Here is a 12,977-nt window from a genome sequence, read left to right on the forward strand (position 1 = left end):
TCTGCATTTAATCACCTATTTTAAGTACTAGTTACACGTAGTTTTGCATGAGTGTGCTGTGATACTTGTTTTAATCAGTGGGATGTATTTTATTGAAATAAAGTTGTTCTCTTTCTTTAAACAGATAAACTAAAGGAGAAGTCTCAGGGTACTGTGAAAGTCATTAACAAAACTGTCAACGCTGCACCGAAGGTGACAACAAGCAATGGAAACAGTGCTTCTAATAGGTGAGAAATCTACTCCTTCCTTGATATTCTCTTGTCTTCCTTGAAATTGACCTATCTTTTCAGTCCTTTCACGTGCTGTTTGACTTGTTCCCATTTCTTCAGTGTAATAAATAAGATTTCTGCCAAAATGCATAGCTGTCCTAAGCTGACACACTTATTAAATGCATTCTGTTTTAGTTAAATAACGAAAAACAAATTAGTGCTCTTGCTTGTTGATGTTCTGATGAAGTGATAGCAAAATAATCTGGCAGTGACTGAGGAAGTTCTATCGAATCAGGAGTAAGACTCTCCTATAACACAAGGGCTAGTATTTTGTCTGCTAATTGGCCTTCTTGTTTTTGATGCAGCAAAATTATTAAAGAGAAAGATGATAAAGAAAAAAGCGGGAAGGAAAAAGATAAAGAAAAGAAAGAAAAGATTCCAGCTACCACTCCAGAGACGAAGGCACTTGGGAAGGATGGGAAAGATAAGCCAAAGGAAGAACGGGCAAACAAAGATGATAAACCAAGAGAGATCAAGGAGAAAACACCAAAATCTGACAAAGAGAAGGAGAAGGTCAAGAAAGAAGAAAAAGCTTCGAAGGAAGAAAAATCCAAGACAATTGTTACCACCATTGAGTCAAAGTCAGTTGCAGAAAAGGAGAGAGAAAAGGAGCCGTCGAGAGAAAAAGATGTAGCAAAGGATATGAAATCCAAGGAAAATACTAAAGGAGGAGAAAAGATTCCAGTAGCTGGGTCCTTGAAGTCTCCTGTTCCCCGGTCAGAAGCATCAGAATGTGAGAGGGGTAAGTCTGTTTGTATATTCTTTTCTTTTCTAGAACAATAAGAACACATCATTAGAAAATCACTGAATGCCAATATTTGCAACGCCTCAGCCCTGGCGGAGAGAAGAAAGGCTAGCTGTTATGTAGTGATGACTTTTTAGTGCCTAAAGTATTCATGATATCTCCAAAATGAGAAGGATGTGAATGTATAAAGTTCACATCTTCAGTGATTGCTCATTTTTGTAAAGCCTATCAATTAAGAACCTTTGTATGCATATTAGTAACATGTTAAGAATTATTCTAAATGGTTGTTTACTAGAATGCATTTATGTGACTGTGGCCTTACAAGTTTTGTTTTAAAAAAAAAATGTAATGCAAACCTCCTGAATAGTATGCTCTGAGAGTTTGGTCTTAACCTTTGAATTGAAAGAAAACAAAAGATGTGGAACATTTGCTTCCTTAAGGACAGAATAAACTTTATTAGTTCCTTTGAAAATTAAAGAACTCAGGTCCTTAATGTCACGTTTAAAATTCACATAAACTGAGGCCGATGTTAGTTTTATACTTGCATTTCTTCTGGCAAAGCAATTGGATTGGAATGCTTTTTGTTCAGTTCACCCCTTCTGGTACAGATTTAAAAAAAAAAAAGTTTTGAGCACAATTTTGCAGCAGTTTCTTCATATTTAGCTATTTTCCTGCAAACTTGCATAAGGAGGTAAAGGCATGCTGGCGCCTTCAAAACAAAATATTGCTTAGTGATGAAACTTAATTTTAACTCAGATCACGTCAGTATTTCAGAAAGTCGTATCCTCTTTTAAATGTGTTTTAATAACGCTCTTGTTCTTTTCCCTTTTTTCAGAACAAAAACGCCGCAAAGTTGATATCCATTCTTCTCCATCACATTCCTCAACAGTAAAGGTTAGTATAGCCTGAGGAAGGCAGCGCCCATGTTAGGCTCACAAGTTTGGGATGCCAATGTCCGACTTCCTTCAAGTTTTGTGCCAAGTATACACTGGAACCACTGGAGGTTTTATATTGCATTAGAAAATGCATTCCTTTTCTTTATTGGCGGACTGTCTTTTTTTCTATTAAAATATTTTTTATTAACCAAAGTAAAGCTTCAAGGACCTAGCACAAATTTCCTAAATTGTTTGGAAATTGCAAGAGAATTTTTACACAGAAGTGCCTCATTGTTTTAAACGGTCAGTTTTTTTGGAGTGCAATGGTAGCTACAAGCAAATGAGTCTTTGCAGCAGAGTGGAGCATATTTTTCTGCACTTCACTGAAGAATCTATAACACTGAAGATTCCTGGATGATACGGGATGTACGATACCTCTGAATTCATCAGGCTTCTTGATGAGCGTCATACCGATATGTGCCTTCTAAGGAGGAGTCTTGAAAGGAGTTCCATTTTAAAGTCTCCTTGGTGATCAGTTCTCCTGTAGTTGTGTATAATCAGTGAGCATGCAGCTTCTGTCGTACCTTCCCTTCGAGGTTTGTTTATTTCCAATGGGTTCCCACCATGTTGAGCCCTGCGGTACGATAAAACCAGATGTGGCAACCAAGCCTACTACCCAGCAAAGAGAAACCCCAAGCATTCAAGCGCAGCACAATACCTTGGGCGTAGCCTACTTGAAGACTCAGGGTAGCCATTCCTTGCTCTATATTTGTTTTATTTCTAAACCACCTATGTTCGTGGAATCTTTGAATTTGCAGTACGTTGAACATTTAAAACTGTAAGTTACTAATACTTCATCAAGAGCACTGTGATGGATTATGTGGGCTTTTAAACTTCATCGTCTTACCAACTTTAGAACAAGCTTTTCTTTTTTTCTTTCTTTTTTCTTCCCAGAAGAGTGTATCTTTTTCTATGTAAGATTTGCTTAAAAGATTTAGACTAATTTTGAAGAACTGGAGTAGCTTTTATTAATTTTGAGGAAGCAGGTGGCAGGGATAACTACTTGAAACAGAATTAAAAATTTTCTTGCCTGTTTTTGTAAATGGCAACGTAAAGTTCTAGAGTGAATTCTGCCACAGTTAACTGAAAGTGGAGAAGATACAGGTTTAAAAGCATTTTAAGCCTATTTCAACTGTGATGCAGCAGTATTTAGAATTAAGGCTATTTTTCTTTGTTTTATCTTGGTGGGGGAGTGGTTTTTCAGTGTTCTATGAAGAACTGGGTATGAACACGTTTTGTAGTTAATAACTGGGTAGAGAATAGATATGTCCTTTTTCTTCCTTTTTTTAAAAAAAAAACCAGTTTCTAGATTTTTATTCTGCGTGAAATATTAACCTAAGATTTGTTCCAGAAGGAGTAGCTGTGTTTTGTTTCAAGGGTGCGGCCATGCTTCCCAAAGTTCCTCTGGTTTCTGAAAACTATTCCAGCTTACGTGTCATCTCCATTCATTTTCTACAGGACAATCTCAACGAACTCAAGGACTCTTCGACAAAGGTTTGAATCTTTTAGAAACCACCAAAGTTTACTTTAGTGCTTTGTTGCAGAGAAAGCGTAGCCTTGGTATTGTGGCAAACTACAACAGAAAATTCAAATTCCAGTCCTATAAATCCTAGTATAGTATCAGAGGGATGTGGAACTTCAGTACAGGAGAGATAGGGAGAGTTGTTAGGTGAAAGCAACATTAAGGAAGTCCTGGAATTGAACATTCACTCAATATTCTAAAGATTTTATTTCATAGCTGGTAACTTCTCCTTCAGTTCTAGCCTGTAGAAGGCTAAAAGAATGAAAAAGAAGCACAACTGTCATTAGTGTCTTTGGCTTCACTTATTTCCAGACAAGTAAACAAAATTATACATCTGAATAGTCAATTAAAGCTGAAAAAAGTAAAAGCTGACTTTGGATGTTCTGATCAAAATGAACTTTTTAGTGGTCCTCATGGAAACATGTATGTTTATTTAAAAGAAAAAGTCCATAGGCTGGGTAAATGACTTAAGAGATAATAGATTAGTTAGATGTATTATTTCTATTTTTTATACCAATTAAAGAATAGTTATTTTAAAGCAAAAACATATTTGATGCTTACCTCTGGTATAGCAGTACTCTTTTCCCCTTGCTACTATTATATCATATGATAGGCAACCTTCTAAATAATCATATTTGCATTTGCTTCCTGTAAACACACTGCAGATACAGTATCTTACAAGAATGTGTGCCAAAGAATACTTCTGAGAGTTTAGTGACATCTCAGAATATGAAATTTTTAGGCAGATTTTGCAACTATTGTGTTGCTTTTTCAATATATAGTGGCAATCACAAATACTGTGAACTGATGTTAAGATAGCTTTTGGCTGTTTCTTTTGGACATGGTTAAAATATATTTAATTGTATCTGACCAGTAGTCAGAAATGGACCAAGTCTTCTAAAGCTGCTGTTAAGATTTTGGGTCATGCAGTCAGTAATAGTATGCAAGTAGCACAAATGCTTATCACTTGGAAATTGTTGAACACTTGGACTTTCTGGCTAAATTGTAGGTTTATCTAAAATTACATTTAAAATACACAAAGGATTTATCACTTTCTAGCCTCTATTATACTCGGTATCTATGTGTTACTTGTAGCTCTCTTTTATGAAACAAAGCATTGAGAACACTTGGCTTGTTTCAATTCAGAATAGCCCTGAGCTGCTTAAGGGATGCTTGCTAACTTCTCTGAGTTGGATCTGTCCAGTACCAGCTGTGCCTGTTTGTGTGGGGTTTGCACACAGGAGGCATCCTTTGATTCTTAGGCTTAAAATTGATGAAATGATAGTGTGTTTAGATTGGATTGTCATATATTTTGTGCGCTTAATTTTTTAATTAGAAAAGTATAATATTTGTCTTGAACTTATAACTCTTGACTGTGTTCCCTGTATATGATATAACAAAAGTTAAGTTCTTTTCTTAACTTCACGTACGTGTTTGAGGGAAAGGATGTGATGTTCAGAAGCTTGTAAGATTTGAGTTCAGCTCCTACTGAGAGTTAGTAAAAGTCAAGTGTTGTTGTGTGCTGACAAAGTTTCTTTATTTCTCACTTTGCTGATATTTTTTTTTGAGGAGGAGGATGAGGGCATGGGGCAGACCATTGAAATGATGTTTTACGTTGCAGGTTGTAAAGTACACGCTGTCAGACTTGAGTTAGGTTTGTGTTATTCTTTGGCCTTTGTCCAAGTTGTACAGCATATGGCAGTGCCCCAGGTTTCCTGTGGTTTCAGCTAGCAGCATTTCTAGAAGCCAGCTGATAAAATTTGACAAGCCGATCTTGGCTTTTCTTGTAAGGAGAGGTGGAGGGAATGAAACTTTCCTTAACTCTCCGTTGGAATGGTAGGAGAACAGTGGGATCTGTCATGAGCAACCATCTGAATGCAAGAAGCAGAGTAAGAGGAAAAGCAGAGCAAAGTGTGGAAAGTATCTGTGGGTGACAACTGCTAAATGAGGCTGCTTAAAAAATGTATTTGTTGCAAGTCACTATTAAAAGGTGACAGCAAACCAGGGAATAAGAATAAAGTCACCTGGGGAATAAAGGCAGGAAAAAAAGCCACGGGAAGATGAGTGAGGGGAGAGAGCAGAAAGGAAGGGCTCCTGGGAGCATTGGCCTGGGAATGTATTACAGCATCCTGGCACATGCTGAAAGGAAAAGGGACCTAATGCTGCTGGTGGCTTTCATCAAAACTTGAGCTTGCTGATCTTAGGCTAAACATTTACTAGAATTGTAGAAGGGCAGGATTAACTGAAATATTGTTTCAAATAGTTTTGTTCTTTTATTTGGCTTGGTTGGTTCTAATAGTTTCTAGATTGTTCTCAAGGAATCTTGTGCTTATCTTTCCTTTTGCGGTACTGTTAAAACAAAATGCCTCTCTAAAAAGAAGTACAGAGAACATTTTAATGAAAATATTTTTCAGATAAAATTGATAGCTAAAGGAGATGCTATAGCATACTAATTTCATTCTGTGTGTTGCTGTAACTTAAAGATATGAAATACCACAAAGACATTTTTCATTTTGAAATGTTTTCTTAATTGGTTTTTTATGAGAAGCATTTTATAATCTGATCTTTTTAAGAAATACAATTATGCTTAAAATACATAATCATTATAAAAACATGAATGCACTCCAATAACTAAGTGTACTACCTTATGTATGCGTGTTATAGTCTCTTATTTTTGTCAGGTGTTATGCTTGATGCTACTGTGACCTTTTCTCGCTGTCCCCCTCTCTCCCTATTAAGTTAATGTTAGAGATATTCAGCTTTGTGAAACTAGTATGTTTTAGAGAACTTACTAAAATGGGTTAGGAGAGGGAGCGCAATAACCACCTAGAACGTGTTACAAAGCAAACACACAGTTGCATGTTGAGTGACTTTTATCACGTGAAATTTCAGGTTTAAGGTGGGATCTTGTATTGCTTTAGCAGAAAAACACATTATTCAAAGTTGTTCTAAGTATTTTGTGGAATAAGATTATTTTTAAAAAATGAATTAGAAACTGTCTCCATTCATTCATTCCAGGCAGAATTTGCAAGTGCTAAGTCCAAGAACCTGCATGTCCTGTGTCAGTAGTACTGCTGATTAGTTCTGATGTATCAAACAATACTGGTAAACAAACCTGTATCTATGTAATAGAAACTTTCCAGTTAAGTGAAAGGTTCTTGAATTTTCAGTGCAATAGGTTAAATGGTAGATGACCTGTTCAAAAGTGCATTCAATCACTTCTTCTGTCAGTAAAAGTAGTAATGATAAATCTTGCTTTTTGAGCTAGATCTGTTTTGTTAGAATAAGACTTCTTATTTATACATCTAGGAATACATACTAATATTTGGTGATATTGCCTTAATTTAACAGCACTACATTAACCACACTACTCCAACACTGTCCAAGAGTAAAGAGAGAGAAGTGGACAAGAAAGATTTGGACAAGTCAAGGGAAAGATCCAGAGAGAGAGAGAAGAAAGAGGAAAAGGACAGGAAAGATCGAAAAAGGGTTGGTGAAACTTTTATGAACTAGTAGTATAGAAGGTTTGGTATATACGTGGGAAGCTTTTTATTTCAAGTTTTAGCAGTAATGATTGGTGGTACAGCCTATCCAAATAGAAGCAATCCATCTCAGGGTTGATTTTGCTTCTGTTACCTTTTCCAAAGGTTGATCTAGAGTAATTGACTCAACTTTTCCCCTTCAAAACTGATCTTAAGAAACTTCACACACGCTGTAATAACACCATTACATTTTAAGTATTCAAAAAAAGTTATTCAGAATAACCTTGTTAGCAGGTGCCTACTTTAGCAGTACGTGTTAATCAGCTAATATCTGCATAATTGTGTTTGGTGCCAGGATCATTCCAACAGTGACCGAGAGGTGCCACAGGATTCAACCAAACGCCGCAAAGAGGAAAATGGGACAAGTACGTGTTTTGTTTTGTGTGTATGGATGCTAAGGTTTTACTCACTGGGAATTAAAACTTTCTGTTGTGTTTTTTTTTTTAGCAGGTTCTTCAAAACATAGTAAAAGCGAAAGTCCTTCTGATTCTCCTCGCTCAAATGAAAAAGAGAGGGAGAAGAGCAAATCAAAATCTTCAGGAAAAGAAAAAGGTGATTCAATTAAAGCAGAAAAGATGGAGAAGAGCTCCTCTGGTAGCAAAAAGGTAAAGTAAGCTACTATTATTCATTTTTTTTTCCTTTTGGTTTGTTTGCCTGTGTTAGGTTTTTTGTTGTTGTTTGCTTTTGACAGAATTAGCTAACCTTTCCCTCATTTTAATGCTTGTTTATGGCCTGAAAATACATGCCTTGAATTTGTAGGGAAATGCTTCTGGAGTTTCTTGTGGCTCTAAATGTTTCAGCGGTCACTCCTGATAAGATAAATTAGAGGAATAGCTCTTTGAGCAATAGCCAGGAAAACTCAGAAATTATGCTAGAGTATTCAGAACTTCAAGTATATTTGCAGACTGCAGCTACGTAAAAGCAGGGCATATTTAAATACAAACTGCTTGTTTTCGAGTGCATGTGTCACAACTACTTCTGTGAAACCAGATAAGTATGTTGTAACTACTTTCCAGTTGTAATTCTTCACTGATAGAGGCTATCACAGAGCTGTTAGACAAAGTTACAATCTTAAAAGCTGATTACTGGTATTCTGATCAATTTTTAGGCATGGGCAATATAATACTTACAGTCTGACTGTACAGCATATACTGTAATAAACTACTTCTAGTGTAACCTCTTCTGTTTTTTTTTTAAGGAATCGAGACATGACAAAGAAAAAGAGAAGAAAGAAAAACGAGACAGCACTGGAGGAAAAGAAGAAAAGAAACAATATCCTTTTACATGTCAGCATTTCAGGAAAAATACAAAAAAGTAGCTTCCTTTTATTACATATTGTAAAATGTTTTTTTTCCTTAATGCTGAATCTACTCATAAATCTTCAGACAAGCACAGATAATGAAGAATGTTCCAGACAAGGTAAAAAAAAAAAAAAAAAAAATTGATTGTCCTCTTTAAATAGATAGCTACTGTGGCTCCTCTTGACTGGTAAAGGATACACTCTCACACACCAGCCTGAGTGGTAAAAGCTTGAAACTACACAATTAAAAAAAAATAATTCTGTCCGGGGGAAGTAGCTTTCCCCAGCATCAGTGCAGAACTGGAGCAGGTACTTAAACTTATTTGGCAAAAAAAAAGGGGGAGGGTGATGTGGTTATGGTGTCAACTGTTGGGCACTTCCTTCAAGAGCAACACTGAAGACAAACCACTGTGATCCCAATAAGTTGCCAGCCTTGATAATCAACTTTGTTAGTGAAGAATACCCTTGCCTAATGCATTGGAAACCTCAGATCCTTTCTTTCAGTTTATCTGTACAGAGAGCATTGGCTAAATCAAATTGCTATCGTGTAGTAAGTCAGTTCTTCATCTCCACTTTATTTGAGGAGGAAGAAGCCATAAATGCATTGTCTGAAGTTTCCTTTTTTTGGTAAATAGTCAAGTATTTGGAGTGACTGTAGCTTAGAAAAATAAATAGTGATTTGAAGCAGTCAGTGTTCTGATTTTTTTTAATACTTCTACAAATATGCAAAGACTTAAAGTTAGCTGTAGGGAGATGAGGGTGGTATTCTCACTTTTGTGTCTAGCAGTTTTGACAGTCTCACAATCTTGTTTTCAGTAGTTTGAGAAGCACGGTGCCTCGCTCAATTTAAAATTAGTTCACCTGACCTACTAAACTTGAGCCACGCATCGCTACCAATCTTTCTGTGTAGACCAGTAAGGTATTTTTATAAAGTGTGTAGATATTGGGTAAATATGAGAATAACCAGTTAGGATTCAACAAATATTAAAGAATGACTTCTCTCTGTTTCCAAATCATCTAAGTGCTTTATGATTCCTACGTTTGTTCACTATTTAGAACTGATGAATTGTTTAATTTCTCCTTGTGTTCACTTTGAGAGCTCACAGAACCTACAAACAAAATTAAGTATCATTTTCTTCAGCTGCATGTTTTATCAGTTTGAGCTATTTGCATTCTCAGAGTAATATTCTTCTGACTGCAGAAAAGTACATAAGGCAAACAGGTTTTTCTTATTAAACAAACTGATATGGTTACAGAGGGAGGTAGGAGAACATTTTTTAGATGTACAGGTTCTTCTTGGTCTCAGATTTTGAAGAAGGGTTAATGAGGCTGAGAATTTGTCCTATTTCTTAGCTGGTCTAGAAAGCAGAGAAACCTCTTACAAACACTTTTTATAAGAATTATATTTAAAAATAAGGACAGAAATCTTTGAGAGTGGTCAAATACTGGAACAGGCTGCCCAGAGAGGTATGGTGTTGCCAGCCTTGGTATTCTAAACCTGACCTGGCATGACACAGCCCAGAGCAACCTGTTGTAATTAATCCTTCTTTGAGCAGGGGAGTTGGACTAGGCAATGCTGGAGAATATCTGTACCTAAGGTGACTGTGCCAAAACTTACTGTGGGTATTTACTGGTTGTGGACTCTTGAATTAACACTGCTTTTTGGAGTGGCTGTATTTGCTTTAGGCATCAAAGAGAGACTGTGATATTCCCAAGTTCTTCTGTTTGCATCCGACTGTTTAAAACAACAGAGACCAAATCTGAATGGTGCAAATGCGTTGCTCTTTGAGAATTCCTTTTCAGGAGGCCTAGGGGTTGTGGCTGGAGTAATGTAAATGAGGCTCCTTGCAAGGGACTGCAGTTGTGCTTTGCTTGGGTCTTTAAAAACAAAGCAACAGATAAAACCTACCACCATGAGCAAAACCCAAATCCAAAACAATAAAAGCGAAGTTCTGCTAGGGTGACAAATGCTTTTTGCTTTGGAAACAGAAATACAGTGGCTCAGGAAAGCTGCTTTCTCTTCTTCAATATTAACTCTTCAGTTAGTAGAGGAAGAAACTTCCTGAAATCTTCTGATCCAGAAGCATCTCCTGAAGATGCTCTCCTCATTTGGATTGTGGCCTCGCAGAAGAACTGAGGGGATTGTTTGTTTGGGAAAAAGATCTCAAGAGTTTCACTTGGTGCCATTACTCTGCTGCTGAAGCTGAATGCAAATGTGTAGAGGGGTTCTGGGTAACAGAAAGCTTGCAGTGATTGCTTGCACTCTGTGGAGGGTGTTGGTGTAGGAGAAGAATGGTAGGAGTTAAGGTTATTGCTGCTTAGTATTTAGTTTTGTTTTATCTTGATGAAATAATAGAATATGCTTTTGTGAGTAGCTTAAAAACTGAAAAAAAAAAAAAGAGCAGCCTCTAGAAGGGATTTCATGATACTGTTTTTGAACTCTTTCATAGCCATTATTGTCTGATCTCTGGTTTATTTCTTTAAAAGAGTTTTTAAAAAAAGACTTCTGGCAGATGAAGCCCATTACTGAGGACTTGCAGCTTCTTGAACAGAAATTAGAATTTTTTTCTTGACCAGCAATTCAACGTCAAGGAAGAACTGTAGTTAGTAACAAAAGCACAAGTGTGTTTTTGTGACCATGCTAACAAGGGCATAAGTGAATGCAGTTTCACATTGAAACATCCAGTATGCAGTGAGCTTAACCCGAGCATCTGTTGTAAAATAATCACACCCTGTAATCTGCATAGAGAAGTACAGAAAAATGCCCTTTGTAGTTGTAGAATCTAATGCCCTGTTCCTGTTTGTTGAATCTTTTATAACATCCTTCCTAATGAACAACTTCTGATTGATGCTTTTATTTTTGTCTAATTTAGAGACTAATGTTTCGAGGAGGGTGTACTTGCACCACAGTTTCCCTTGACGAGTGACTACTTATTTCTTATTTCTGTCTTTAAATGAGTATTTCAGTATTTACAATGAAATGCTTACGTTAATGTAGTTCTTGCTACGGAATCAACCATAGTTAGGGAACAAATGAGGCCTAAGGGTACACATTCACATTCTTTGAATTGTGAATAGAGTAAAATACTACATTGTGAGACAGGTATTTGTTTGAGCAGCATCTAATTCCAACTGTGTGTGCCTTCATTGCAGGTGAGATTGAAATGAGAAGATATCCAGCTGTGACCAGAAATGTATTTTCCAGAGTATAGATTGCACAGAAATTTGTGAATGAAGAGGACCCATCTGCATCTCCTTAAATTATTCAGTTCTCTGCTTTATTTCCCCATGCTGAAGATTTAATTGTTGAGTTGTACATTACTGTATTTTAACTTGTTGCTTAGTTTCTTACACATTTATTTTCAGTACCTGGCTGAAAGTGTTACCTATTCCATATTTTAGCACAATGTGCTGCAAACAAACAGTTGCCATAGTGCAAAGGAGGTTTCATGTGTACAGAGTTCCACTTTAGGTTGTCTAAAATACTGCCTGAGTTTAGTAATTCTTTCAGTATGAAATGCGTTCTTTTAGATGTTTGAAAACCACAAATAAACAGTTATTGAACCTTTTTGAATTTACCTCATTTAAACTCAGTTTTTATTTATTACTTGGCCTGTTTTTAATACCAGTGACTTAGAGAAGAAGAAAAAAAAAAAACACACACGAAAAACACCAGACGAAGTGGGAGCACTGTTTTCATGTGATGCTTAGGGATTATTTGTATATTATGTGTACAACGTTGGCTTGTTTAAAAAAGAAAAACAAAAAACCAAACCCTGATCCCTCCATCCCAACCTAAACCTGTGCTCAGTTGTCCCTTGCCACACCTTTTGTTTGTCATGTTGTTTTTAGATTAATTGGAAATGCTCTCTTCAAAAACGAAATAAAATTTCAATTACAGCTACAGGAGCTTTTTATCGCTAAACTTTAGTCTGAAAAGTTTCACAATGACATTTTTAAAGAAAAAAAAAAAAACAGAATTTTTTTATCTGCTGAATTCTACCAGTGTAACCTTTTTTCTAAATAAACAATAGTTTTCTCAATGGGTCGTAAATCATTGTGTGTGTGTGGTCGCTTTATTGCTTCATGACCGCTATGGAGATCTGTGCATGAGTTGGAATTGGGGGAGAGTGGTTACTGTTCTAGCACTGTGTTTTACCTGAGGCAGCAACCCGGCTGTAACACGCTGCCCGTGAGGTGACTGATGTGTTAGCTCTGCAGCGTTTTCAGGAAGCTGAAGGCTTGCTTTCTTGAATTCAGTCAAGTTTGTCTTGAGACGTTTGTCTGTGAGCCAGAGCTCCTAAGAATCTTTGGCACTTTTTACCCCCTCGATTTCCTAATGTAGTCAAATGAGGCTGACATTAAAATGTCTTAGTTTCAGTGGTTTAGTTGAATGCCTGACCAAAGAAAAAGGGACTTTGCCTGGCTTCTGACATAGCATGGCAGCTCACTTTGATGTTCACTGGGGTAAGAAATCTTTGAGTTAGGAAGGCTTCATATTAATGACTAATTGTTTTTTTCACCCTGGAGCTGTGGATGTCCCAAAGTGAAAATGATGAGTAGTTTCAGCTAGAAAACAGGGATTGTGAAATAATAGCAGTTTGTACTCTTCGGAGGAGTGGCTCCAATGTCTTGCCCAAATGCCTTGTTTGCTTTTTAAAGAG

General features: G+C 36.6%; 1 protein-coding gene across 5 annotated transcripts in view; it reads left to right on the forward strand.

Moving 5' to 3' along the window:
• THOC2 (THO complex 2) overlaps window positions 1–12,367 on the forward strand; it is a 53,724-nt gene extending 41,357 nt beyond the window's left edge. For 2 of the 5 annotated variants that reach the window (XM_021405968.1, XM_021405970.1), the window contains 10 exons: window positions 125–227; window positions 575–1,011; window positions 1,850–1,908; window positions 3,408–3,443; window positions 6,823–6,960; window positions 7,309–7,378; window positions 7,461–7,618; window positions 8,212–8,285; window positions 8,385–8,432; window positions 11,467–12,367. In XM_021405968.1, coding sequence (XP_021261643.1) covers window positions 125–227; window positions 575–1,011; window positions 1,850–1,908; window positions 3,408–3,443; window positions 6,823–6,960; window positions 7,309–7,378; window positions 7,461–7,618; window positions 8,212–8,285; window positions 8,385–8,412 — 1,103 coding nt within the window. In that variant the 3' untranslated portion in view covers window positions 8,413–8,432; window positions 11,467–12,367. Of the gene's footprint in view, window positions 1–124; window positions 228–574; window positions 1,012–1,849; window positions 2,728–3,407; window positions 3,444–6,822; window positions 6,961–7,308; window positions 7,379–7,460; window positions 7,619–8,211; window positions 8,286–8,384; window positions 8,433–11,466 lie in introns of those variants that run through there. The other 3 variants (XM_021405969.1, XR_002441517.1, XR_002441518.1) reach the window with 3 other exon arrangements.

The sequence above is a fragment of the Numida meleagris genome, chromosome 8 (genome assembly GCF_002078875.1).
Source record: "Numida meleagris isolate 19003 breed g44 Domestic line chromosome 8, NumMel1.0, whole genome shotgun sequence".
Lineage (NCBI taxonomy): Eukaryota > Metazoa > Chordata > Aves > Galliformes > Numididae > Numida > Numida meleagris.